The sequence below is a fragment of the Lonchura striata genome, chromosome 12 (assembly GCF_046129695.1).
Source record: "Lonchura striata isolate bLonStr1 chromosome 12, bLonStr1.mat, whole genome shotgun sequence".
Classification (NCBI taxonomy): Eukaryota; Metazoa; Chordata; class Aves; order Passeriformes; family Estrildidae; genus Lonchura; species Lonchura striata.
In genome coordinates this window covers 14534897-14562548 of record NC_134614.1, presented here as the reverse complement: position 1 = coordinate 14562548, position 27652 = coordinate 14534897, and the positions used below count along the sequence as shown (strand labels likewise).

At 41.8% G+C, this 27652-nt stretch overlaps 2 protein-coding genes across 3 annotated transcripts in view; one reads left to right on the top strand and one right to left on the bottom strand.

Annotated features, from left to right (window-relative positions):
- LOC110470690 (netrin-4) overlaps window positions 1–16629 on the bottom strand; it is a 46407-nt gene extending 29778 nt beyond the window's left edge. Inside the window, exons 1-2 of the mRNA XM_021530547.3 lie at window positions 15672–16629; window positions 9117–9658 (exon numbers count right to left, since the gene is read on the bottom strand). Coding sequence (XP_021386222.1) covers window positions 9117–9658; window positions 15672–15738 — 609 coding nt within the window. The 5' untranslated portion in view covers window positions 15739–16629. The remainder of the gene's footprint in view (window positions 1–9116; window positions 9659–15671) is intronic.
- A 2085-nt stretch (window positions 16630–18714) lies between these two features.
- Window positions 18715–27652, top strand: part of UROC1 (urocanate hydratase 1) — a 37386-nt gene continuing 28448 nt past the window's right edge. For both annotated transcript variants that reach the window (XR_002465557.2, XM_021531705.3), the window contains exons 1-2: window positions 18715–19014; window positions 25577–25707. Coding sequence is in view for 1 of the 2 variants with exons in the window: in XM_021531705.3 (XP_021387380.2) it covers window positions 18889–19014; window positions 25577–25707 (257 nt within the window). In the remaining variant the exon portion in view is untranslated. The remainder of the gene's footprint in view (window positions 19015–25576; window positions 25708–27652) is intronic.

Sequence of the window (27652 nt, the reverse complement as noted above, 5' to 3'; positions counted from 1 at the left end):
ACACTGCTGAGGTCTTCTGGGAGCTGCTTAAATGTTCTTCTAGGATTCAACCTCCAGTAAGGAATTAACCATCCTTAGCTTTGTAAAAATCAAGGACATTTTGATCAGTAGATATATTGTGCCAATAGAAGTACGTTTAGGTGAGTGACATTTTGCACAGAGGTAGCAGTTTTATTTCATAATTAAATCAGTTTAGCTTTTATTTCGCATATGTATAAAACTAGAAAATGGCATTTCTCTTTCTTCTGGCTGTCTCATTCTCCTTGAAATATTGGTTGTTAAAATCCTTGGGTACAGGCAATTGTATAATGTAATCATCATCTCTTGCCTCACTTTTCATATTTGATTGAATGTTCTGTCTCACATGAAAGTGCCAGTTAGAAAGTGGTTCCTTACAATATAGATTGCTGTACTGTCAAGAAAAAAAGTTAGTACCCATAATTTCTCCTGATTAATCTACTATATGTATTGATTCAAATAATTCTAGATTGGGATACATTTTTTTAAAGAACTGGTATCTCACCTTACATGCCAGGAATTATTTTTCCATAAATGCATAATTTAGCTAAAAAAAACACAAAAAAAACCAAAACAAAACAAAAATAAACAAAAAAAAAAAAAACAACTCCCTAAACTTTTTTCTATCTCATGATTGCATGACTATGTTTTAAATGAATGTGTTTGGGTTTATAGTTCCCTAAGGAAAAATGGATCCTAAATTAAGAGACAGCTTGGTGGTGGCTATTTTTTGGGTTGGTAATTTTAAATGATTTAGAGAAGTATTTTATTTCTTTAAAAAAGGAAAATGTATTGCTTTGATAAAAATACAGAGTGAGGAATGAAACTATTTGGTCATAGCCCCAGCACAATTGCTCACTATAATGCTCAGCAAGTAACTGGGGCCTCATGCTGTTCTGGATTTATTTCAGTAGGAACTCAGTTTTATGTACTGTTTTCTTTCCATAAAAATGGGATATTGGTATTCAAGTACTTTGTGCAATGGGAGGAATATTAATAAACTTGTATCTTGAAAATTCCCTGAGAATTTCTGGAGATGGATATCAATACATGCAATTTTAATAATTACAGGCAAGGGATAAAAGTTTGGCCATCTCAACCATTGATGTATGAATGTGTTGAAGATTAGATTATAAATGGATCTAAGTATTAGTGAACTCCTAGAGTCATGAGCTGTAGGAGGAAACATTCTACCTTTTCAGTGTGTTATTTGTTCTTTTTATTTTAGTTCACAAGGTCCATAATTCTAAAGCCTATAAAGCAAATTCTTTCTATACAGATAGACATTTGAATTCTGCCTTTTGCAGAAAGGCAGAGATATTATTATTTTTTCATTTCCCAGAGATGCTGTGTGAATTTTCAGTTTTCCATTACATTAATGTAAAAGATATTGAGAGAATATAATGAAAAAGTGTTTTCTTTTAATTAAAATGCAAGTTTTGAAAAGAGCTTCCCATGATTTTCACTGTAAAGCTATTTCTCGTCTAACGAAATCTCAATCTGGTAGCAAGATCTGTTATTTTTTTTGCTGAAGTGGACTGCTCTTAAATCTCCCAGTTGTTTCCCTAAACATCAGTGTGCAGCTGTCATAAAAGTAGCACAAGCACAGCTGCAAAAGAAAATCTGATGGTGATTGAGTCTGCTTAGGGTCACCCTAGAAATTTTACCATTGAGCTGGGTGGAAGCTGAAGGTGTGCAGCACCTCTGTGATTTAACCCTTGGTGGAAATCCATCCTAGGTCATGAGTTTCTCTTACAATCAGGAGCTGGCACTGGAGCTGAATGCTGAGTAGGATGTTCATGCTTATCTGCATATCTGCTATTGAGTGCATATTTGTCATTCTCTTTCTCAAAAGTCAGTCAGCTGCGCCTCAGAAAGGTGGTCCCTGTCCTCTCCTGACCTTCCTCAGAGCAAGGAAGTCTGGAAAATGCTGTAAGTGTGCAAAGCTAAAAGGCAGCCACTGTTAGGTGACTGGTTTTGCTGTATACAAGTTGGCTCTGCCTCACATTGTTTTATCAACAATCAAGAGATCATCTTCATTTAGGAGACAGTGCCTCAGATTTTTGATTTCTTGCCATAGGTTTTGCTTCTCCATTCCTGATGCATATAATTCTGTTTTCTTAACCTGATCTTCCAGCCAGCATTAGTCAGAAGAGATGTGGACACAACAAAGGTTCCCCCTTGCAAACTCATACCCTAAGGTCAAGGAATATCAATCATAAATGGAGGGCAGTGCCAATGCATGGCCTCATATAAAAGAAGATCCTTATGCAGAGCAAGAATTTGATATTACAAATCATCCTTAAGCTATGTTCATCATGATGCACACACTCAGGTTAATGAGGTGAGAAATGTCTGTGTGCTTATATTGGGTCCATCAGAAGGAAGCTGCAATGAAAACTCTCATCACTCCTAAATCCTCTTCATTAAGTGATTTTCATGTGAGTTGATTTTGTTCTTAAAGCAACAGTAAACAATTGTCTCAGAATTTTTCCTACACAGTGATATAGAGCCTCTGTTTTATTTGATGGACTTCTAGCTTGTGATACAGTAGTCTTTTTTCTGATTTACTGTTTGGAGCACAGAGACAATCTAACTCTTCTCCCAGCCATTGGAAGGTCTATTCTGACAAATCATGAAATGGTGTTTTTTAGTTAAGATTTGTTGCTTTTCTGTCCTTCCAGAGAACAAAGCTTAGAAACCAGTATGGAATATGGTATCTTGTTAAAGAAATAATTGTGCTTTTGATTTTTAAAATTTCTTTGATCTGGGTAAACTCAGCTACCACTGAGACAGTGGCATCCTAAATTTATTCTGTATTCTCCAAATCAGAAAGGATTGATGTGCCTTCAGTTTGTATTTGCTTTGAGGCTACTCCAATAATCCAGCTGGTGTGGCATTTTAATATTAATATTTAGGCATAGCTGCTAATATGATTATGGCATAATTGAAGTCAGGCAAATCTAAGAGCCATGAAGACTTTTTCTGTTCCTCAAACAAAATGTATTTTGTAGGTTCAGGTTATTTGCAGATGTACATCTTTCTTGTACAGAAAGGCAAGGGTTGTAGGGAGAAGCAGTACCCTCTATGAGATAGGTAATGTAGTTGGAACACAAAATCTAGATTATTTGACAGAAAACTCTTAAGTTTTCAGTCTGTATACAGGGAAAAGGCAAAACTCCTTCTTTCTATGTAGCAGCACCTTGTGAGAACATTTCCATGCTCCCACAAAATGCAGTGTCCTTTTTCATTTCACTGACTGCTGGATTGTCATGGAAAGTTAAAACAACCCATCACCATCAGTGTCAACCCATGTTAACCAAGCTGTGCTCTCATGGGAGAGCATCCATTTCTTGTAAGTGGAGCCATTTATATCTCTAGGTCTTGGCTGAAATCTTACACATGAACAGACTTAGCTAAATTTATAATCTCACCATGACAGTGATGTGTGGACAACTGTAGAGCAAATATTCAAGTGTTCTTTTGCCTGAAGTTTGAAAATGTAACAATAAATTACTAAGTTTTGAAGTATTTTAGGCAACAATTTTTTTTTCACACTTGAAACCTGGATTAAAAAAAAAGCAGCGGCTGCAACTCCACTAAGGTTTTATAAAAAACGGTGAGGAAAAAAATGTTTATATCTGCTGCCTTGTATGTTCAGAAAATGCAGAAGCAATGCTAAAAAAAAAACCCTCTACTGCATCCTTCTGATTTATAATGTTCCAAATGTTTCTGAAATGGTTCATTACAAACCAGGTCAGAGTAGGACACTTGGTGCCCTCCTCAAGTTCACTTGCCAGGGATGGGATTGCTGGGCTAGTCTCAGTCAGTTCAAATTCCCTTCAGAGACAAATCCTTGAGCCCCTTAATTCTTCCTCCAGGGAAGCAGGGCCTGGCAGTGCTATCAGCTTATTTACACTGCTGCTGTTCACTGCTTCCTCTCAACTTGCCTCTGCATTCTGTCTGCTCTGCAGCTCAAGTTAAACAAAATGCTGAACAGACAGCCCTAGTCATACCAATCAGGCACTTACCTACACTAGTGACTAATCCCTCCTGGAATCCTTTCCAGCTGGAAGTTGGAATAACCCAGCTGGAATTTGCAATAACCTGGGCATCATGCAACTTCCAGAGGCCAGTCCTGATGACTGTTGGATAATTCACTGAAGTGCACGACTTTGAATCAGCTCAAACACTAGTTTTTGAATCTTAGCTATTGGGAATTCAACCTTGTGATGTGCTGAGCAGGTTTCTTTCCAGTGACCCGACTGCCATATGAGCTCAGAACTCTAAAAAGCCACCGAAGCCTCAGTGGTGACCTCTTGAATTATTGATGTTGCCATTTAATGAGGGGTGTGTGTGTGTGTGTGTGTGTGCACAGGGAATACTTCTTTGTTTTTCAAAAGGTTTGGTATGAATAGAGTAAATGAGAGGCTCGAGAAAAGACAGTGGAAAATGTAGGTCCTTGGCACAGGATCCATACATCCCACACAGAGCCTTGTCCCTGGCCTGGTTTGGTGCTTGGGTGCTGCCACAGCTATTGCTCAGGAGGTCCCCGTGGATGGAGAAAGGCAGCAGAGGCTTCAGTGTCAGTGCAGAAGAAAAGACCTTCCACAGGGTTGACTGTGGTTTCTCTCTGAACATCCTGGTGGCTTTTGAAGCAGACAGAACTGCACCCATCACAGCCTGTCCTGGTCTGGCATTCACCGAGTGGAGAGTGTTCAGAAGAGCGATTAAATTTCTTTTAGCTACGAAGAGGGTCCACTCATCTTTGACAAAAGGCACTGCTGGGGACTTCTGTCCCTAAAGAGGTCACCACAGGATACAAAACGGAGAATGAGCAGGTCTTCTGTGCAAGGCACACTTAACATGTTGCCATAGAAACCAGTTACTTAATTCAGGCATACACAATTCTTCCAGCCCCCAGTGAATTCCAGTAATGGGTTTATTATATCACACTTCATTGGTGTCATCTGTCACACAGACACTCACATAAATGAACCAGCCTTTGATTCAGAACTCCTTTCCACTAGCTAGACCCAGTAGGGGAAGGGTCTCCTTCTGGGCCTGGTGGTTATGAGCAGGTCAGCGTTCCAGCCCACTTTGCATTCTAATGTCTTCCTTTCATGCAAACATCACATTCAATGGAGGAGAACATTGTTTTCATTTCCTGATATTCCAGTTTATTAAAAACGTGCTCTTAATCTCTCAGATCCTCGAGTGCACGTGCTGCCAGGATGCAGGTTCAAACATTTCAGTCCCTTTTTCCCCCCACATGATGTTTGAACTGCAACTCACATTTGTGGCAGGCACATTCTTCTCTCTCTTAGGATTTTTTCATAGAGGAGCACAGAGTGAAGAAAGAGAAAACAATTTCTATCTCTGCTCATTGTTTTTCCCATGTGGAATGTGTTTGGAGAATTTTTTTACCTGGAGTGAGTGCTTGATTGATTTCTGGTGAGGATTGTTTAAGCCTGATGGCCAATCCAACCCACTGGTGTCTCTTGAGAGAGGACCATGAGTTGTGAATTAGTTAGATATGGTAGTTAGAAAAAGTAGATATGTAGTTTTAGTATCTCCATTAAATAGTATGTTAATATATTACAGCATAGTTATAATAAAGAAATCATTCAGCCTTCTGAACTGGAGTCAGACATCATCATTTCTTCCCACCATGTTCACCTGCATTTACAATACACATTGATGCTTGTTGCAATGCTGTGTTAATTTCTCCTTTTGTTTAGGCCAAAGTTTTGATTTATGTTAGCTGACCTGAAGGCTCATTTTAGACTCCATCACATAATACAGTGTTTTTAAGTTAGAAGAAGAGATGGAGGGAAAGTGGGTAAAAAAGGTTTCAATTCATTAATAAGACTCCATGCCAGTACTCCCTGTAGATGGACTTAGAGATGATGAACAGACCTTAAAAATGTGGTGTTGGTTTTAGTTCATGAACTAATGATGAGGATCCTAGGATTTCAGATGGATTGATTCTATCTACTAAAGTACTCTGGATCTGAACAAGAGTAAGTGATTTAACAAATGCTTGAGTAAAAGAAAATGGAAAAGATGTATTAGTGAGTAATCTTCTTGAATTTCTATATGAGTTGTTCCCCAATGCCTTCTGTCTCAGATATATCTTATCTGAGATGGAATGGAGATATGTGCCCCTGTCAGAGGTGAAAAATAAGGGGCAATCTACCAGACAAGGGATATGCCTTATGTTCTGCCATGACATTGTCATGTCACTCATCCAAATGTCTTTTGCTCCATCCTAGTCTCCTAAAATTTTCTCTTCTGACAAATTTTTTACCTTGCTTTTAGGAAGAGACTCTTTCAGTGGTCTTGGTGGCCAGAATGTGCTGAATGAGCTGCATCTCAGTTTACAAATGTGTGTAAGTTACTGCAGCTCTAGCACCTTCTCCTTTCACGCCTACATTCTCAGTTCTGGAAGCCAGTTGACCTGAAATCTTGTTTCATTATATGTCCCAGCATGGGTTTAATTTTTTTTTTATTCCTTTTGTGCTCTGTTAAAAAAGAAATTTGTGTCTGTTCTCAGAATGAATAGGACCCAAGAATAACCTGAGTCTCATGTGGTGAAAATGGCTTCAAACCCCTCAGTAAAGAAAACTGGCATTTATGTCAGAGCATTAATTAGCACTTGAGTTGGAACAGTTTTGATCATTTCAGACGTGCTGTCAGCTTGTGATGTGAGCCCCTCAGCAATTCAAGGCTTAGCCAGAATCTGTAACTGGGTAGGTCAGAGTAGAGGTGAAAAAGAAGCAGAGAACACGGAAGAAAATCCTGGTGGGGATTCAGTCAGCTGCCTTCAAAGTCACTTGAGTCAGTGCTTGAGGGAATGCCCTGGTGACATTAGTGACATCTTCAAAACAAGGTGTAAAATTGCACTTCTGAGGTGTGTGGGCAAAGCTCCCCTGAGAGCTGCAGTAACAGTAGCAGTGTCACTCAGGCAAACCTGATCAGGTATCACTGTAAATAGCAACACTGCCTTCCTTTATTCCAGTTCACAAAAGAATCTGCTATGTCATACTGCTGACCTGAAAACTTGGTGCTTCTGCACCCTTTCCATGGGGACATTACTTGGATTGATTAAGAGATCTCTGTAAAGTCTGTCCAGAGCTTGACAACCCTTTTGGGTGAATGTGCTGTGAAACAGTATTTGTCTTGTCCTCTGCTAAGTTGCACACAGAATCCTGAGTGCTGTTTTAAAGCTTCAGCACTTCTCCCATGGAGGGAGTGACCTCTGCACCTATTCAATTCATGTTCATGAATGTATTTGGGATCTACAAGGGTAACCTGTAAATTTAGGACTGTTCTTATTATTGCTATTGTTTTCTGACATCTCCTACCATGCCATAGATTGATTAAGCACACATATACTCATTTCAGTGTAGCTGCTGCCCAAATTGGCAGGATCACTTTGACACTTGTAATCACAAAGGTTTGTGTTGGATGAATATTTTATTATTTAATTTTCTGCCATCCACTTCTCAGATTTGTTGTAGCAGCAGCACATGGTCTTGATATTCCCTGAGGTTAAGTAAGCACAAAAGCCAACATAGTGTGGGGGATACTGTACTAGAGAGGGAAGGGTTATTTTGTATTTAAGGCCGAGGCATTTCCCTCAGACCCTGAATTCTGTCCCTCACTCAACCAGAATTGTCCTCTTTTACCACAAAACACTTCACCTTCCTGTGCTGCTCTTTTCTCATCTGTGAAATGGCAGCAGAAACCTTGTGTGTGTGCTGAAGATCATTAGCTGGGTTTTGCAAAGTACTTCCAGATTTTTGATTGGAAGGCACACAAGAATGGAAAAAAATATTACTTGCTGAGATTATTGACGTGGCAAGTTGTAACCTCCCTACAGAAGACATTTGGATGTATTTGAGTTGTATTTGACTTTGACATTAAATGAATCATGATAACTGACCAGGAGAATGACCACTCCAGAAATAAGGCAGTTCAGTAGTCAAGTGATCTATTCCAGATTTCTAATATGCAGAGATGTTTCTTAGCCTGTTACGTGCAGTTGATTTCCATCTCTCCCTACTGCTGTGCCCTGCCTTGGGTATAGTACCTTAGTTTCTTCTCCTGTGCATTTTGAAGTTTCTGAAGCCTATCTGGACCATTCACCTCACACCTAAGTTTAATTTGCAGATAAATGTTACTGCTGAATCTGCTGACCACTTCCAGACATTGAAACCAAAAGGATTGTGACTTCTCTGAGGAAGAGAGAAGAAAGTGAAAGGACATTAAAAGATTCAAGCCTTTGTTGTAATTATAGAAATATCTTATAATATTGCTTTGTGACTTTTTCTTCTCTGTAAAATGATACCAATGATATTTATGGTCTTTCCCATCTGAATAGTTTCAAGGTTGATGAAAAGAGTCTAATCAGTAGTTAATGTTCTTGTCAAAGGAACTTATCAGAACAATTGTACATTTCTTTAGAAAACACTCTTTTGCATATGCTTTAAAAAAAATAAGAATATTCATACCAAGGGAGGGCTTTTCCCACCATTGAATAGTGAATTCTGGCTGCTAACTCCCACCTCTGCTTCCAAGCAGTTTAATTTCTGAAGCCTATGGCTTGATACAATCAGCCATAGTCAACATCAGCAAGAAAAGTGAAAGCAAGAAAACATTAAACTTGGAGGAATGATGTATTTAAAAGTCAGCCAATCATCTATGATGTTTTATATGGAGAAGAAAAAGAAGGATCATGCAGTTCATGCCATCCTAAAGTGAAAATGGTTTGGATAAATCAGATCTACAGGTCTGTGTTTCCCTACATGTACTTTGCTAGAATTCTAGTTCAGTTTTGGGCATCTGCAGTGTCAAATTAGGCAATGTTCATATTACCCTATGAGCTCTCATAAAATAAATTTGTTAAAGAATTTCTATCATTGATGTATGTATAATTTCTCCTTCTTCTTTATTTGCTTAACATAAAGCATTTAGGGATGGGATACCTTTCTTAATTTATATGCACAGTATCTCTTTGAGATATACTCTCTGGTTTCCTGGCAGTCTTGAGCTGTTTGTCATTAAACTTAGCCCAAACCTCAATTATTGCTTACCTCTCCTCTGGTGCAGGGCACTGCATCTGAATACCTGGAAGTGCACATGGAGCCTTCCTCAACGAGATCATCCTGGAGCCCAAAAGTAGCTGTACAGTTGACAGAGAAATATTTGTAGGGCCTCCAAGTCTGCCCATAATCCTGGGACCTTTCCAACACCATGGCAGCTGGGCGGGGTGACTTGAACACAGCAATGACGTGGGTCAGGTAGAATTCTGTTTCAAAGTCCAGTCGGATTTCTTCTCTGTGTACCCCTTGGGCAGACTGCCACCAGGAGATGGGGTTGGCAAAGAAATCATCTGTCATGTCAGCAGGGAGGTGGGAGTTATCGGGCTGGTTGGTGTTGCATTTGGCGCAGCGGGGCTGCCCGCAGCCAGGGGAGGTGTGGTGGAGGAGGTTCTGCTCCGGGTAGGAGCAGTAGAGCTCTGTGCTGTTCTGGCCACACGTGGTGGTGGTCACTGGTGTCCTTCCTGTGGCCAGGTTTCCCACGGGAGGGTTGCAGGCACGGCCGCTGCAGCGGAAGGCTCGTGGCCTCGTGGGATCTGGAGGAAAAAAACGCAAGGAGAATTTCTCAAGTAGTTCTCACAGTGTGACAACACAAATGTTTGGAGTCCTCATCTGGGGACTGACATTTAAGAGGACACCTTTGAAGGAGAGCTGCTTCATCTTTTGGCACAAAGTTTTGCAATAGTGTCTCAATAAATCTAGACCTTGTGTTTGGTGCCTAACTCAGAAACTGATTTTAGAAAAACTCATGCTTATGGTGCTTAACTTTGATTTCTCTTGAAAATGCAATTGTGCCAGTCTATTGACTTTTATAGTTAACCTGAGAAATCTAGTGGTTTTGACTTTCCCTCCAGGAAAACTCCACATTGAAGGATTGAATCTATTCAATGCCTTTTTTTTCATGGTAATCAGAGAGCAAAGTCAAACTGGACCAGACACTGTCGATACATAAAGAAGAGAGATGATTCCTGCCTAACAGGCTACAGACTCTAATTACACACATGAACACATAAAGAAAGCCTGTATTTCCATAGCTGAGTGCTGAGTTCTAATAAGATCAGGTGGAGTTATGAATTTGTAGCAAAGCTAAAAGTCAAGTGTCCCTTATCTTTAAATACCTTGATGTGGAAGTAGGTGATTACATTCTATTTGCCAAGTTTGCAAATACTGACAATTTTCTGGTATCTTCAATGTATATATTTACTTATTTCTAAATTAAGAAAAGGTAGGGATAACTACAAAGTCTTAATGTTGTTTGAAAATCAATAGTGTCTGGAATTAAAGGTCATTCCAAAACCTTATTACTGCACTGAAGAAAACTGCATTTCTAGTGACATATAATGTTCTCTTTGCAACTTAACACTCTAGAAGGACTTAAGGACTGACCTTGCAAGGTCATAAATCTAATCCAAGAGGTCACAAGTCAGATGATTGGATTTAGGTCCTGCAGGAAATGACCCTTCCAATGAAACGTAGGATAGCTGTAAACCCTGGGTAATCTAGGAGTAGTTCAAAGGTCAGCTATAAGTTCAACATTCTAGGTCAAATTGTAAAATCCTTACTCCATTTATATTCAGCTTTTCCCTAGGTAAAATTAGTTTAAATATCAAGTTAGGTCAAAGAAAGGGATCTCCAAGTCAGCCTTATGAAAGTACTCAGATGGTAAATGTTGTTGAGTGAGATGGACATTCCTCTTTCCAAAAGGAAAGTTTAAAGTGGAAAAAGGCATTCAGCTTGCACAGTTTTGCTTCTGAGTTGATTCTGTCCTTAGTTCCTCAGTGACATCTCTGCACAGGCCAGGAAAGAAAGGTCAAACATGAACACTGTTTTGGAAAACACCCCATGCATTTTGCATTCCATGGTTAGGATGCAAAACAGTTATTGCATGAGCACTGAATCCCTTTGACCAATGGTTTGTGCCATTTTAGCTTACATACAGTGTAAGGTAGTCTAAAACTTCAGATAGCAAGGAAGAAGATCATCCACAAATGCCCTTGTCTTCTCCTAGAAACAGGTGGAAGCCACCTTCAAGGTAATTTGAAGTGTGTTGGCTGTCAATGATTTTTTAGTGATGTCAGTCCCAGGAGCCTGGCAGAGCTCAGGGGGCAGCAGTGCCTGAATTACAAGAGCACCTGACAGTCCTCAGATCAAAGGAATGGAAGTGCCCCTCCCCAGCCCCACCACCACTCCCAGTGCCAGCACAGACATGAGGAGCTGCAGATCCATCTGGAAAAGAAGAAGATGGGGATTTTTGGCTCTGTTTGCTCTGTTTTGTGCTCCTCACCTCCACCTGAGCAGGAGATTCCCAGCACTACCAGAAGTAAGCAGAGATACAATGAGCTACGAGTGCACACCTCAAGAATGTCTTCGCAGGTGGCATTTAGGTTCCTGTCCAAACTGCTTGGCAAAAACTGCTGGAAATAAGGAAGGCAATTTCTGTGTTTAAAGTAGATTCAGTATTAACTGATTTTGCTCAGTGCTGCACAAAGTGTCATCTTTGCCTCCAGAGAATTATAATGGGACAGGTCTCACAGCTGAGCTTTGAACAAGCATTAGTTCTGACTAAGAGTCAGGTTACTTAGTTTTGATTATAAATTGATCCATGTTACAAATGTTATTGGATTATGGATGATTATGTATAAATATACCAGGTAATTAAAAGAAAGTCCATCTCTATTGATGGATTATGCTACTAAATCTTCATAGAAGAAATGGGATGCTGGAGTTCTAAATTAAGGAAGTTGCATAAGGGAGACTTTGCAGACAAAAAATGTGAGAAAGCAGAAAAGGAAACATTTTCTGGAGGGAATGGCTGCTTTTTGTGTTTCCCATAAAGGGGCTATTAGCTTTGTATTGAATTTTTAGCTGTTTTTTTCTGAGCCTTGAAAAGAAAGGTGTATTTTCTCCTGAAAGCCGGTCACAAGAAGGTTTATCTGCTCTGCCTGCTAATGCAGCAACATCAATAAACAGTTCCTGTCTGAACTGCTGTGTCAGAAAATGGGAGAAGAACAAAGTGCAAATTAACCGAAGGGAGTTTGAGAGAAGGAGAGAGATTGGAAAACAAAATCTGCAGTCGATTAAAAGCTTTGTATTTAAAGAAATCAATTGGCAGAACATTGTTTGGCCACAAGGATAGTGGAGCCTGTCCATCGCTCACTGGTTCTGTGGAAACAACATGAAATGTTGAGTCTGGACAGCAAGGGGAGAGTGCTGCAGGAGAGAAACAGCAGCCAGGCAAACACTCAACTTACCCCAACTGCCAGGAGGACTCACTGAATAATTCATAGAGAATTAAACAGTTTGATTATGCATGGGCACTGCATGTTATTTTAAGGCTGATTAGCTTTTACTCCGTGGACGGTGGCTTGGCTCCATAAATGGTATGATTAATTTATTTGTTTGTTTTCTGGTCCCTCAGAGCTGTGCCACAAAGTGGCAGGTCAATGGCACATGCCCAGCACGTGTTATAACAATGGTGTTATCTGGTGATTAGAGAATCATACAGTTCAGGAGAGGTCATACTATTGATATTCCTGGGACACCATTTCAAATAGAGACCTCTTCACAACCTTGTCATGCACTAAAACATTGTATTCATTAACTAAAAACATGTTCAATTTTTTTTTTCTTCTTTTTTTTTTTCACCCTCTATTGGATACTCAACAGAAGAAAGGTCATATGGCAACTCATCCAAAGCCTGCTGATATGACTGGAAAGATGCTTAATATTTTCTGAGTGATTTGAATAGGAATTTTTATTTCTTTTTCATATGCAGATTTATGATTTTGTGTGTTCAAATCTCCTGCAGTGAGTCAGAACATTAAATTTTACATATCTCAGAAAGGGCAAAACTTTTGGGCATCTTCTGCTGTGTGTTTAATGGAGCAATTTCAGCATGTATGTCCAACCTAGATTTCACTTGTTATATATCTGTTCAACTTCTTTCTTCATAACCAAGCCCTTATAAATGTTATTATAAATCTAACCACCCTAGGGACTTAAGTTGCTCAAGTTTTTCTTAGTCAGACCTAGAATTTTGCCCTTTAACACTGGTTTCAACAGCTGTACAGCTCAGGTTTGTCTGGGGCCAACATGCAGGAAGGTTTGGCAGGTCTTCATCCCCTTATGAGAAGCCTGGTGTGTTTCTGCACTAAAATAGTTCTGATAACTGGAGCTAATGAGCCTGCTGTCCAAATACCTCAGAGGTGAAGTTCTGAATGTGCTGTGAAACCAAGCTGCCTCCATGACTTGAGGCATGGGGAGAAGAAGATCCCAGGCTGGGATCTCTTCCATGGTGTCCAGTTGCAGTCTGCCTGTTCCCATCCTTCCTGGAGCAGCAGTGGGCTCCAGCACCTGCAGCTTCACTGGCAGATGAAGCCAAGCCCTACTAATAACCAGGTCCTGCAGCTGATTTTAAGCTTGATGGCAGAAATGGCCATTTTTGGCCACATCACACCTTCTTTTCCAGGGTTCCCAGTGGGATGAGACCTGACCCAGGTTTGCTCCCCAGGGCACTGCTCACATGGGGAGGTCTGAGGCTGAAGCAGGAGCCCAAACTATTGTCAGCTCCACTAAGTGTCCCTTATGCAGGAGTTTCAGATCACTACAGAGCTGATTTGAGGGGAATAATGCCCTCCACCTACATCAGACAAGGGGAAGGATAGTTGAAGTGTCACATTTTATGGTATAAATCCAAGCTGACTGCTCCAGCCTAATAAGCAAGGTGTTTGTTTTTTTTTGTTTGGGCACTTTTTTCCCCATTATGTTTAAAGGTCTAAGGAGTCAATCTTGACACCCCAGACTGTCGTCTCTGCACAGAGGTGGCAGAGGGCAAATATTGGACTTCCCACAAATGTTACGTGCCTTGTACTCCCCATAGGCTAATGAAGTATGCCAAAACCATACTTCTCTGTACATGTCTCAGCTCTAAATAAATAATAAAAAATTAACAGGCAAACCTTGTGCTTTCACAGGCTCATAGTTTGTACAACCTTTTATTCAAACACCAAATATTTATTTAAAGGGATATTGAATCCTTAACAGGATCACCTTCAATATACAATTAGTTTGCTGCTATTCACTATGTCCTACACTATTATTTTGAGTGAGTTTATCTCCAAACAGAACACACTCCCTTCCTGCAAATTCACTTTCTAAGGAGCCAGCTGGAATCTGTGTTTCCTTGAAGATTAATTTTCTCTTAGTGAATTGGATTCAGAGCAGATTTAGGACAGTTTGTAACAGGCTGCCTTCTGCAATAGTGTCAGCAACTTCACAAGAGATCTCTGCAGCCTTTCTGTGCTGCATGTTGCAATATATATCCTGCAGGGAGCCTACATCCGAGCCTGGGGAGCCAGGGAATGCCCAGAATAAGGCACTAAGAAAATTAGGGCACATGTACTCCCCTCATCCCCTGTCACTCTGTGACAGACAGCCTCTTCCCCAAATGACTTACTGGGTAATAGGACAGGATGGTAAATTTATGAGCTGATCAGTTTTTAAGAAAATAACTCTCTCTGTTATGGAAATCTGCTGTCTGTTGTCAGAGGGGCTCTGGCTAGGGAATCATCTGAGGTGGAACTTGCAGGATAGCTGAGCCCCTCAGTTGCTTTCAACTCACTGCATGAAGAATGTTGTTCCTGCCCTAACACTCTGAGCACACAGGTGAAATTTAAACCATTGAAATGTTTTCCTGTGCATTGAGATTCCAAGACAGTATCTCAATGGAAAAGTCATTAAGGATGAACTGTTTTTTAATCAATGTTTTGGTTTTTTTTCTGACCTGAGTCTGACAATTAATCCTTTTTGGACTTAAAGATGCATCGAATCATAACATAAAGGACAAAAATCCAATGCTTTGCTTCCTTTCCTTTAAGGAGTGTGTCTTCATCATAATCCAGGTATTTTTAGAACCCCATGTAAATACCATTACAGCTGTATCATTCCTATATTGGTTTATTTGTACACCCACAGGTATACACACAACTAATCAGCTTCTCTTTCCGTTTTAATCCATTTTTCTCTAATGATAATTTAATCCTGTCCTCTGTATGTTAACTGTTCAGTTAAGATTTCCTAAACAGTGTCTCTGATTTTTAATTATGCAATATTAAGTTAACAGAGAATAATTCAAATTCCTACACTGATGCTTTCCAAGGATGTTGTCATTTCACTCTTGTCCTGCCTAGGAAGGCAGTGTTTAATCTCAAAACAAACATCCAGCATATCTCACTCCATCTATCCCTTTCTTTCTCTCTTACTTTCCTTTTGTTTTCAAAAATGAAACACTCCTTTCTTTTAAGGGTGTATGAACCTGTACATCCTATGATAAGTCTTTGGAAGGACACTGAACTATAAAGCTGGGTATTGCAGGGAATAAGAGGCATTTGTATATATTGACTAGCACAGATTCCTTGTAAAAATCAATCTAAAAAGAAGATGTTGACATAATTTATTTTTCACAAACAGACCTGATTTCTATCCCCTTTCCCCTTGCTAAATTTAGGAATAAATTGTTTCAGAATGGCAATATTGATTTATTTTGCTTACCTGCTTCCCCATGTCCAGAAATAAAATATTCCAAGAACACAATCAGCATGATGCCTTTATGCTGCATGGCTGTCAGTAAAATATTTGTCCTCAGTGAAGCAAAAAAGACCTGCAGTAATCTACAGGTTTGGTGCTTGCATGGCTTTTCTGTATTTTCTTTCTTTCTGCTCACCTTCCTCTCAGTGTAAGGGGTCAAGGCTGCTGTCTCATTCTTCTTGTTCTCGTTTGGGTCCAGAGGTGGTTTGGTTTTTTTTTCAGGGCTCGGATGCCTTCTGGGTGTCACCCATACATTGCTTCCAATAAATAAATAAATAAATAGCGAGGGGTTTCTGTGCCTTTACCCCTCTCCATGCAGCGGGCAGGGCACGCTCACATCTCTGACGCAGCCCCGCGGATGCACCATCGGGGGCTGATGCGAGGCGGTGGAGCTCTGCTCGCTCCGGTCCTTGGCGCTCCTTTGGATGCTATTTCGAAACTTTCATTTCTGCTCCTCGCTTTTGATGGAGCTCCGGCTCGGCTGTGCCCGGGTTGGCCCCGGCAGCCCTCCCCAGCCCGTCGCACCTCCGGCAGGCTGCTGCTCCCCGGGAAGAGGGGGTGCGGGCAGCCTGAGCCCCGCTTTGTTTGTACCTTCTCTGCCTCTGCTCCCTGCAGCCTGGGGTCATAAGAAGAAGAGCTGGCTTTGCTCCCTGAGAGATGATGAGAAGCAAGTGCTTTCTTGGCTCTCCTCTCTTTTTATTTTGGTTTGTTTTATTTTATTTTATTTCCCTCCTCCCTCCGCTGTCACGGAAGCCGCTTCTCCCCCACCTCCAAGGGATTTGCTTCACACAGCGAGCGCCAGGGGAGTGGAAAACAAACGCAGCGCCAGCTCTGCGGGGCCGTGCCCGGCAATCCCCGCTCGGCGCTGCCGGAGCGGCCCCGGCAGGGCTGCGCTGCCGGGACGGAGGAGCGGAGCCCAGCGTCACAGCACAGCGGCCAAAGGGAGCGGGGAATCCGTCCTCCCTCCTGCCACAGCAGGGCTCGGGGCGGGGGGTCCTGCCCTTCCGAGGGCGGGTTAGTTATCTGCAACTTCGGTCTCCGCTCCCCTCAACCTCTGGCTAGCGCATCTCTCCGTCCTAACCGGGCACTTCTGCTCAGTTCTCCCCCTCTCTGCTCGCGTCTAGCTGCAAAGGGGATTATTAGAACATGTGATCTTTTTCCTGGGCTTTATATGTGTTTTGTTGTTTTTTTTTTTATTGCCTTTACTTAATTTTTTTAAGGTCAGTCCCGCACCTCCTCTCGGCTGGGCTGCTCCTAGCGGGGCTCAGCCGCGGGCGATGTTTCGCCGCCGCATGCCCTGGCCCCGCAGCCGGGCCGGCTGTGCGTGTTTGGCCGTGCGTGTCCGTCCGTCTGTCCCTGCAGCACCCTCTGCCCGCCCGGCCGGCGCACGGCGCTGCCCGGCACCGCGGGGCCCCGGCGGCTGCCCGGGCCGGCCGGCCGCGCTGGCAGGATCCCCGAACCCGGTCCGTGCCTGGCACCAACCCAGGGACACGGGGACACTCCAGTGTGTAGCAATCAGGGGGTGAAAGTGTGTGAGCTCCCCACATTTTCGTTCTCTCCTTCTTCAGTTTTCTCACCATGAACTTCAGTTGATGTAATGAGAGAAGCGGGACTGATGGGAGTGCAAGTGTTATTCTTGTGCCCTTGTGTGTGCAGGATCAGACCTTAAAGGGATTTGAAGAATGTAGGTCGAACAAAGAAGAATAAGGAAAGATTTATATCCCTTTGGGGTGGGAATGTTTATGTAAGTCAGAGTTATCTGGCTAGATTTTGGGGTAGAATTTTCTGAGTTTACCCTTCCTTTTTAATGTTTTTAATATGAAAACTCAGTAGAAAACCTTAAAATATAGAGGCTTTTCTGTCTCCTTTTTGTCTTTGCCTTTTGTTTGAAAGCAGCTAAAATACTGTATAATTACAAAACAAAATTCTCCTGCTCTAAATGGCATTATCCTTCAGAGGGTCAGTCTGCTGTGTGCTTAGCTCCCCTGGGATGCTCTGAGTTCTTTCAACTTGAGCATCTTCACTGGGAGCTGGGGATGTGCAGGATGTCCTAGATCTAAAGGGGTTCTGACATTAATGAGAGGCTGTCATTTAATAATTGTTCTTTGTTGTCACTCCTTGTTGATTGCTGCCTTTGTGAGGAAATGCTGTATATTTTCATTTGCAGGTTTTAGGCTCATTTCTAACTGAAATGCTTTGCCCAGTTAATTTCACCAGGCTTAAAATGTGGCACTTGTAGTTCAATGGATGTAATAAAGATATGTAATAAAGATCAAGAAGCTTCTGTATATTTCAACAACAAGCCAGAATGGAGAGCAAAGTCCACGTTGCACTGTTAAGTAGAAAATCAAAGTTAAGTACATTCATTTACCTGTGATGCCTGGATGGCAGTACAAGGCTTTCTAGTTGTTGTTGACTGTAGGGTATAAAAGTGACACATAAAGGACTGAAAGCCTTCATTATTCCTCCCAATTATTGCCCGTCTTGAGAAAGCCACTTCCAGTGCTAATGAGTACATTTCCAGTACAATGCTATGAAAATCCATTAATGCCTGTGAGCTGCGAGTAGTAACACCTAAGGGGGAAATTTTGCTGTTTTGATGACCACTGCTGATGTCTAGAAGATGAATTGGTGAGATCTCAGGAACTGCCCATACCAAGGGGTGTCAAACAGAGAATACCCATCTTAACTGAACAGTGTGTATGAACAGTGATGTGAATAATCCTTAACTTTCATTAGTTCCTAAACTATAGTAACATAAATGTACAATTCATGATGTCTCAGTCAATATTCCTCCTGCAGACCACCACTCTCACGTGAACATTGGGGAGATCAGTTTATTTGGAATGTGACTGAATTTTCTCTGGTGGCTTAGCACGGCACCAGTTGACAAAGCACCCAGAGAATAATCAAACTGTGAATCATTCATTTTGGGGGAGGAGGGAAGAGCCAATGGCATGGCACAGAGTGGGGAGGTGTGTCACTGTACCAGCTGTCCTCTCTGCTTCACAGCCCTGGTTGCAAAAGCCAGAGGACAGTCTGTCCTCCTGGAGACCCCCCTGCAGTGGTGGCACATTTGAATCGTGCAGCATCTTGCTTTCCTGCACCCTTTCTTGTACCTCCCTTTCCTCACACCTCTCCAGTTTGCCTTGCCTTTCCTCCTCCTATTTCCTCAGCAGCTATGACCAGCCTGAAGGAAATCTGTCGTGGCCTTCCTCTAAACCCTCTGCCTGAAAACAAAGGTCGGAGAAAAGGAATACCCCATGCACCCGTGAGAACACCCAATCTCACTGCTCAGGAGAAAAAGGTAATGTGGGCTTTCACAGGGCTTCATTTCTCTGCCCTTCAGATAAAGGCAGCTTGGGGCAGCAAACCTGATTGCCTCAAATGCTTTTCTGAATGGAAAGCTAACTTTGTGTCAAATGTATTTCCTTGGTGTCATAATTCACTCTGTAATGGGACAAAGGACTGGAAGCTCTGCTGTTTGCTTCCTTTCTTCCTCCTCCAGAATAACTGGGATACGAGGGAGATTTTCTGCACAACACCTTCCATGGCTTTAAAAGGCTAAATAAGAAGCATTAGACTCCAATACTGTCAATCCAGCACTGTTTCTCAGAGGTGAAATTCAGAATGCTGTTGCAAAACCATTGCATATGTATGTGAGTGAAAGCTAACCCCTCCAATACAATAAACATCAGAGACTGATGAATCAGCATCATGGTAGCAGCTACACATCTGTATATTTGCATCAAAAAATCCAAAGATGACTTCTTTTATACAGAAGTCTGGGTATGAATTCTAGGTGAGTTTGTGGAGAGTTAATTATTTGTCTTTAGTTGCATAATTATTTTCCTGTCTCTTTTTGTTTAAATAGTCTTCGTACACACCAAAGTAATCATTGCATTATTTAATGTTCAAGACTAAATAAATCAGCAGCAGAAAATAATGGTCAATGGGTGGAGGTGCTTAGGAATTTGTGTGGGAGAGGTAAGGTGGGTTCCTTAGCTTGGAAGTCTGTGCTTCATCACATGTAACATCACTTATACTGAGACATTCTGGTCAGAACACAGAAGTTGCTTCCCCAATAACAACTTGCACACAACTTCCTTGCCTTCGTGGGAGTTCCCCACTGGCATCAGCAGTCAAATTCTTTCAAAGTCATTTCCACAAACAGAGGAGAGTCTAGTCAAAGGGTAGGAAGAGGAACAGCTGTGAGATGTCCAAAGAGGATTTACTTCAATGTCAGGAGCATTCATGGCTGAGGCATCCTGCCTGTGCCTGGGACAGCTCAGACCCATGGAGGTGTGGTTACTAAGTGTGCAGAAGGGCTGTGGTGGTGGCTGTGAAAATAAAGCCGTGGGGAGTGAGTTTCACTGCATGTCAGAACATTGCCAATTATCTCTGGTTTATTCCTTGCCTTTCCTGAATCCCTCTTCCCCAGAAGTCTGATATAGCAGGAAGAAGTCCATGTATCAGGAGAGGAGATGGTGTCTCTCAAGAGGATCACAAACCCTGCTCTCTAACCTGTGGAGGGGAAGGCAATGACAAGGTCTTCACTCCCTATATAGAAACTGGAATAGTTTCCTGCCTCCTTTAAGGTTTGGAACAGTTGACTGATTATTTTGCCCCAGCTGACTGTGTATCATCCATCTCTTATCTCTCCATTTCACCTACTGCACATGATAAGAGGTCATGCTAGTTGAGTATTTCATTAGACTATTAGAGATTTTAAGGTTTTCTTTATGATTTACTTTATGGTTAGTCCTCCACCTTAAACTCTTAAGAGAATTAGAGGCTCAGCTGGTATTTTTTTCATATCTGAAAAGTCAAATCTATTTTTTTAAGAATTGCTCCATGCTAAGAAAAGCATGTAGATGAAATATTGGTTGTCTATAAGGTTTTTTTAAGTCATCTTGAGACAGGCTTCCAGATGTTGTTGACAGTGTGTAATTCTGAACATATTACAGTACTTGTCTTTATATATGGCTTCGTGTTCACTTTCTAATTGAAATATTCAGAGGAAGCTGTGACAGAAGTGAAGTTCATAATGCTCTGCTGATTTCCTCTGGATTTCTCCCTATTTTCATATGCCTTCATTCCAGTTTTAGTCCTTGTTACAATAATAAACCTTACCACTGCCAATGTTTTATTTTCTTGGGCCGCCTTTTGTGGTTATAACAGAAATCCTGTAAGTGAGATTTATAAAGAACTGTGTGTTTTGGGACTTGTTGAAGAAGTACCTAATTCTTCCTATCATACCAGCTTTAATCTTCTTGGATAAATTGAGCCATATCTCAGAACTGATTCTGATTATATGTTTCCTGAATTCTCTTCCTTCAGCATTCTTTGCCTGAGGCCTGAAACAGCCACATCCTCTCTCTTTCCCTCCCTCCACAGCTCAGGAAACTCTAGCTTTCTGTTTCTCAGCATCTGTATCTTAATGCAAATATGCCTCAAAGAAACTACCCTTAAAATCTAGGTGTGGTGTGTGCTTTGCAGAGCAAAGGTGTTGCGTGCTTTGTACTCACTGACATTCTGATAAAGCTGGAACAACTTGGAAAGAATGGCCACTTCTCTATGTTGCTCAGGATCAGGCAAAATGGTATGGCTTCATCCAGACAGCAATTCTCCTCTGGATCTTAGAGGCAAGGCATGTCACAGTCCCCCTGCTAATCCCCCCAGCAGGATCCTCTCTCCCCTGATTGCAGTATCTTGTGTTTCTGGGGCAGCACTGGGGTCAGTAATGGGTCTTGATGACCCTGATGAGCCTCTCCTGAGGTGTCCTCCCACAGCCTCTGCCATGGGCTTAGGGGCTCCATTAAGGCTGAGGCCTGGGGCTCTGTCTCAGTTATGCTGGAGATGTTTTTTGTTCTGTTCAGGGTGTCCCTGTACTCAGCCATGGCCCTCCTGGGTCTGCTCTCCCTCCTGTGGGCTGACATCCTACTCTGAGCCTCGCTGGGGATCTCTGTGCTCCATCTCTCCATTATAACATGGAGGGATCACCATCACCTGGTCCTTTAATTGAACTTCCAGCTCGGTCCTGGACCTGCAGGTCAGTCTGGTCTTGCCTGATGACCAGGACTGCTGGGGGAACCTGGCTGCCATTCCTGGGCTGCTCTCATCTCCTCCCTCAGTAGCACAAGGCTGGAGCCTGCCAGGTGAGGTGCCTGCCCTGGCTCTGCTTGTCTCCCTGTTCCTTAGGGAGCAGCTGGAGCCTCCTGCTTGGGCACATCTCAGGATGAGGAGCTGAAAACCAGAGCCTGAAAACTCATTCAGCCTTCTGGTGAAGAAATGGAATGTTTGACCTTCATGATTTCTTTGCACATCCAGAACTGAGGCTACTTCAACAAGTTTATATGTGATTTGGGAAGGCTGTCCCGTTTTGGGACATCTGGATGGTAAAGGACTTGGTTAAACTTTCACTGCATCCATCTATGGCAATGACCAGTAAGAAATCTCCATGTTTACTTCCCAGCTGAGCTGACTGAAATTGGGATCTATCTGGTAGAGGGGTAAAAGAAACAATCCCACTTGCTGCTTAGAGAGCCACCGAGGCCCTGGGTCTGGCTGTCATCAGGCAGAAGGTCACAGGTGGGAGGGAAGAACCATCTCCACTGGCAAAGGGGCAGAACTGAGAAGGAAATTGTAGAGTTAAGCCAGTCTCTTCCTCTCCTTGTGCTTCCCTTTCCCTCAGTAAGCAGGGACTGCAGCCCTTAATGCTTGAGCGTCTCAAGGGGCTTCAATTGGAAGTCCTGATGATCCACCTCAGAAAATGGAAATGAATGACATTCCTCATGAAGAGGCTTCCTTCTGGCTCTTCAACAAACACCAATTAACAAACAGGCTGGTTTACTTGATTTCTCAAGAGAATGCCCCAGAAAAGAAATTTACAGCTGATTGATTGGATTACATGGGCTCTCTTGATTATATTTTAGCATTGAGAGGTCTAAATCTTGATTAAATAGCAGTAGAATCCTGTTATAATGTAAAAATTCTGGGGAGTATATAAAATAAGACACCCTAATAGTGATTAGAGGTTAAACACAAGAACCAAATGTTGGATGCAGCTGGCATATTTAAGAGGAAGACTTTTCATTTTCTTTTATTGCACTGTGTTGAATTAAATCAGTAACTTAGCAAATTCAGAGCAGATAGTTTTTTAAAGCAGCCTATGAAACACGGGATTATAACTGCAAATAATATTTTTAAGACACCAGTGAACTCTGGACCTGCTTTTTCAGAGGTACTGAGCGTGTGCAGCTTAAGCTTCTGTCAATAAAAGTTATGAAAAGGAGGAACACCTAAATATCAAATACAAAAAAACATTCAGGATACAATGTGTCAGAGGTAAATAAATCCTTCTAAAAGGCTAGGATAATTTTTTTTATGGTGATCTAATGAAATATATTGTCTTCCCACAAAAGCATAATGATCAGCCTGTTTGAATTTTCTCCTTGAGTGTCTTCCTCAGATTATTCAGTTTATTTCTCAATAATGAATATGTAAAATTTTTCCCAATGCACATGGCCATTGCTGTTTCATAAAGCAGTCAGGCTTCATCTAAGCAATTTTGAGCACCCTGGCTCTTTTATTGAGAGATTGCTTCACAATATCTTTAAATTCTTCTAATTTCAAGACTAGAGTTTTTACAGGTAATTCACACCTATTTATTCCTTTTCCAGCATTTCCCTGAAACTTCTTCCTGCTTTGACATTTATCCTGTGGTGAGACAGCAATCAAATATCACCTTTATTCCATTCAACTAAACAAGCCATACACTTAATCCTCTTTTATAAGACCTCTATTGTCTGTGCAAGGTGCCTTTCCCACGTTTCATGTAACATTCAAGTTCATGTTTCATTAATGTATGCATCATAAAAATTCAGGCTTCTGATAATGTGTAACATTAATAGGATAGAGGCTCAGTCTATGTGAATTTATTTGAAAATCAAACCAGATTTTTCTTGCTTGAATTAAATGATGGAGAAAAATATTTGCCCATCAGTTTCATTTTAATGCAAATAATATATTGATCAAAGACTGTGGGTGATCCTTGCCACAATGGAAGCCTTATAATTCTCTGTAATTCTCAAAGGCAGCCAAAATACCAGTGTTTTGTTGTTTCTGGGGGTGCACGTGGTTTTATTTTTTGCTTTAGAAATTTCTCGTTTCTAGAACCTCTTGTGGTGGCTGCTCACCTCTGAGACTGACTTTGGAAATCCCTGTGTGTTTTGTCATTGTGTGGCTATAGGTGGGATTTTTGTGTTTATTAATAGCATGCCCTTGAAAAATGACTGCTTATATAACTGGAGAAGAATGAAGTGGTATTCGAAGATGGAATTTGCATTTTCTCATCTGGTAATTGGGTTTTTCCCCTCCTTATTCTCTGTGTGGAATGGCAATTCTAATTTGTAGGCTTTTACTGGTCTGATCCTCAGGTGGTGTAAATCAGCACAGCCTCACTGACCTCGAAGCTGTGTGCCTGCTCAGGAGCAAGTGTGCCAACAAAAACCTCTCTTACTATGAGATATTTTGGTTTTATTGTTCCTTTTGCTCCAAGGGATGTGAGACCAGAGTGCTCAGAGGAAGTGGCTGAAGCTCCAACCATCACAGCCAGACCAAGGACAGGTTGAATAAGGAGTTTTGTTGCTGAGCTGGGGTTTTGTGGAGCTTTTCAGCACTGCTTACCAGGGTGGTTGGGGATGATAATTACACTGGATGTTTCTAGATGCCTTTTCTCTGGATATCTTCACTACAGCCCACCCTTCACCCCCTCCAGGAGGCACTTGCTTCCACAACTGACTCCTGCAGGAGTCAAAATCTCTACTCAGCCCTCTCAAAAACTCAGCTGTTACCAGATTCAGAAGCAAACTTGATCCCTTTCTATCTTTTCCCCAGCCATTGAAAAATCAGCCAAAGGAAGATATGAAATTCCATATGATTTGTGAATGTTTTCATCTAAAAGTATTTTGGATGGTGTTGCCATTTGTCAGGGAACTTATAAGATCTTTGCATGAAACTGTCTATTTAAAGATGACAAAATCTTTGTTCTCATTATGGTTTTAATCAAATGAAATGCAGAATACAGAGACATGCCTTAACAGGCTGTTACTAAAGATAGTGATTTATTTATGGGTTCTTTCATCCAAAAGGACATATTGTACTTTGCAAACCATGGCTAATGTCTTTGAAGGCAATAGGGAGTGTAAGCCACGTAGTATCATCTGCAGAATTTAGCTGAGTGCCTAGTAATCACTTCATCTAATTTGGAAGTGATACATGTAACATCAATAAAATAATGTAACCCAACACCCTCTGCAATGCATTAGGATGCTAAATGCAGTGAATCTGCAATAAAACTTAGCCCATGAACATCTTCATCTGGGAGAATGTCACATAACTGGGCCAAGGTCCTGTTTCGAATGAAAAGTACTGTAGGATCTTCAGTGTCTTGGAGTTTATGGACATAGTTTTAATGATTTCTGAACAATGTTTTCTTGGTAGTTCAGTGCCCCCAGGACTGCAAGAGAGAATTCAACTTTGTCTGATATTGATAAGATTGAGCACTACTTACCAAATCTTCAAGGTGTCTCCGTGCAGATTTGGGGAGGCAGGTTGGAAGGGGATGGTTGCATGTTTACTCTAAGTGAACCTACAAGGAAAGATGCAGGTAGAAACACTTTGACAGGGCAGCAGGAATGAAGCTCCCCTGGTGTGAGCTTTTTGAATTGCACTGTCCTTCTGACAGCTTAGGCAGGCTTCCAGCTGAGTCTGGTTAAAGTTCAGGGCCACCCACTTACCTCCCTTTCTCTTGTACCTTGTTTTTTCTCTCTTGTTTACTTTTGTGTGTGTGTGGTTTTTTTTGGCAGCTGGCTCTGCGCAATGCCTTGCGTTATTTCCCACCTGAAATCCAAAAGAAGCTGGCGCTGGAATTTGCTGAAGAACTGAGGCTGTATGGCCACATCTATATGTACAGATTCTGCCCAGATATTGAGATGAGGTGAGGACTGGATGGTTCATGTTGTATTCAGCTGCCATTTGCTTACCAGCTGTCACCTGTGGAACTGACCTTTAAAGAGTGGCATTGCTGTGTCCTTGTTTACCTCTTGTAGAAGTTTTCATAACATATCAATGAAGCTCATCATCTGGTAATTTGGAGGTTCTGTGCATTGCAGTGATTTCATTTCCAGGGAGGGTTGCTGTGTGTTTTGGGATGCTCCATGGGGCTGGGAGGGAAGAAGAGTGTTCCCTTCTGGATAGGCTGTGGTGGGCCTGGGCAGTCTCACTGCTAGAAAGCTCAGTCCACACGGGCAAAGGACTGAGCCAGGCTGTGTCACACACAGGGATCCCAAACACTCTGCCCCATGGCGGGGTTTGGTTTCCAGGGGCCAGTCATTCCTCAGAGACCTCCACTGACAACCTTGACAGGAAACTTGTAATAGTTCTGAGCTGGTGCAAGTCAAGTCCCAGCTGAACCAAGAAGTAAGAGCAGGTGAGTGGGTGGTTGGTTGAGCGTGCTCTCAGAACAGAGGAAGCTCTCTGGGCTTCAAAAGTAAGGCAGTACATTTTTTTCACTGGAACCTTAGTGTGACCCTGGTGTGTAATAAGCTGTGCCTGTTGGTCTTGGACCATCACTTCATTCTAGGGCTGCTGGGTCTAATGTTTGTGAAGCAGAACAGATTTGGTGAGGGCTGCCAAGGGCTAGCTGCTTTTTTAGACTGATTGATTCCTTTTTGCATCAGCAGGGGTCTGGTTAATGTCCATAGAGAAATCTGAATAAAGCAATAGAAAGCACACTGATTTCCACAGACAACCATATTTCTATGCTGTTCATATCAGCTTGGGGTCAGCTCTTGCAGAATTCAGCTAAGGAGTGGAGAAATGGAAGACTATCTGAGAGGTTTTGCAGAGCTAGACTTCAGAGGACCCTGGACTAAACTAGAGATGGTCACACCTTCCAAGTAGGCTTGTATGAGATGGTCCAGCAGCTTGTTTCCATCACTGGCATCAGTGATTCTTTGACAGCTTCAAGTATTTTTTATTTTGTAGTCATTCCACTGATCATTTTCTAATAGGTTGTTGCAGTCTCACAATGAGAAAATGCCTTTTGATCTCTGTAGTCTGAGAGTATTTGATTATTGTTTTGTATGTCCCAGGGAGCATAGCTCAATTTAAGTAATGTTCCTATGCCAGAGCACTGAACTTATACCTGGATGTTTGGTTTCTTATGTTCCGAGCAATATTATGTGTAAATATCTTCTCTTGATGAATTGGTATCTTTCCACAGAAATACTATTTTATCAAGTTTAGAACAGCAGAAATGCCTAATAAAAAAAGCATTGTGGAAAAACTCAAAGGCTTTCCCTCCTGGTTTGGCAATGACTACAAGGCAATTGTGTTAGTATCCTGATGTAAAAAGTCAGGATAAGTGCATGGGATCATGGAAGGAGCCCATTTCCTGAATCTGTGGATTATGCATTCCAGATCTTGGCTCATGAGCTGGACAGTAGACGTCCAATTATTTTTTTGTTGTTGGCACACTTCAGCATGACCTTTTCAGGGTAACTTTCCCTGCACAAAGCAGGTGTCCAGCCATTGAAGAGCTAAGGTCCAATAAAAGGAATATCATTTAGAAACTGTGCCAAAAGATCCTGTCCCTCTTTAGAAATTTTCAGCCTTGGTAATGGTGGTGTTCTCACAGAAGAGGAAAGACTAAAACTCTTGATCAGTGGTTCTGCTTCCTTCAGGTGTCACACCTTAGAGACCTCAGCACAATTGTACTAAAACCTGTGCAGACACAGCAAAGGAACTGTCCCTGCCCTACAGCTACAGTATAAATCCAAGAGTAGAAGTTTTAGAGCAATTTGATACACAAACAGATGGTGAAGATGATCACAATGAGATGATCACAGCAGGTGGCATTAAGGACATCAGTGCCAGGCCAC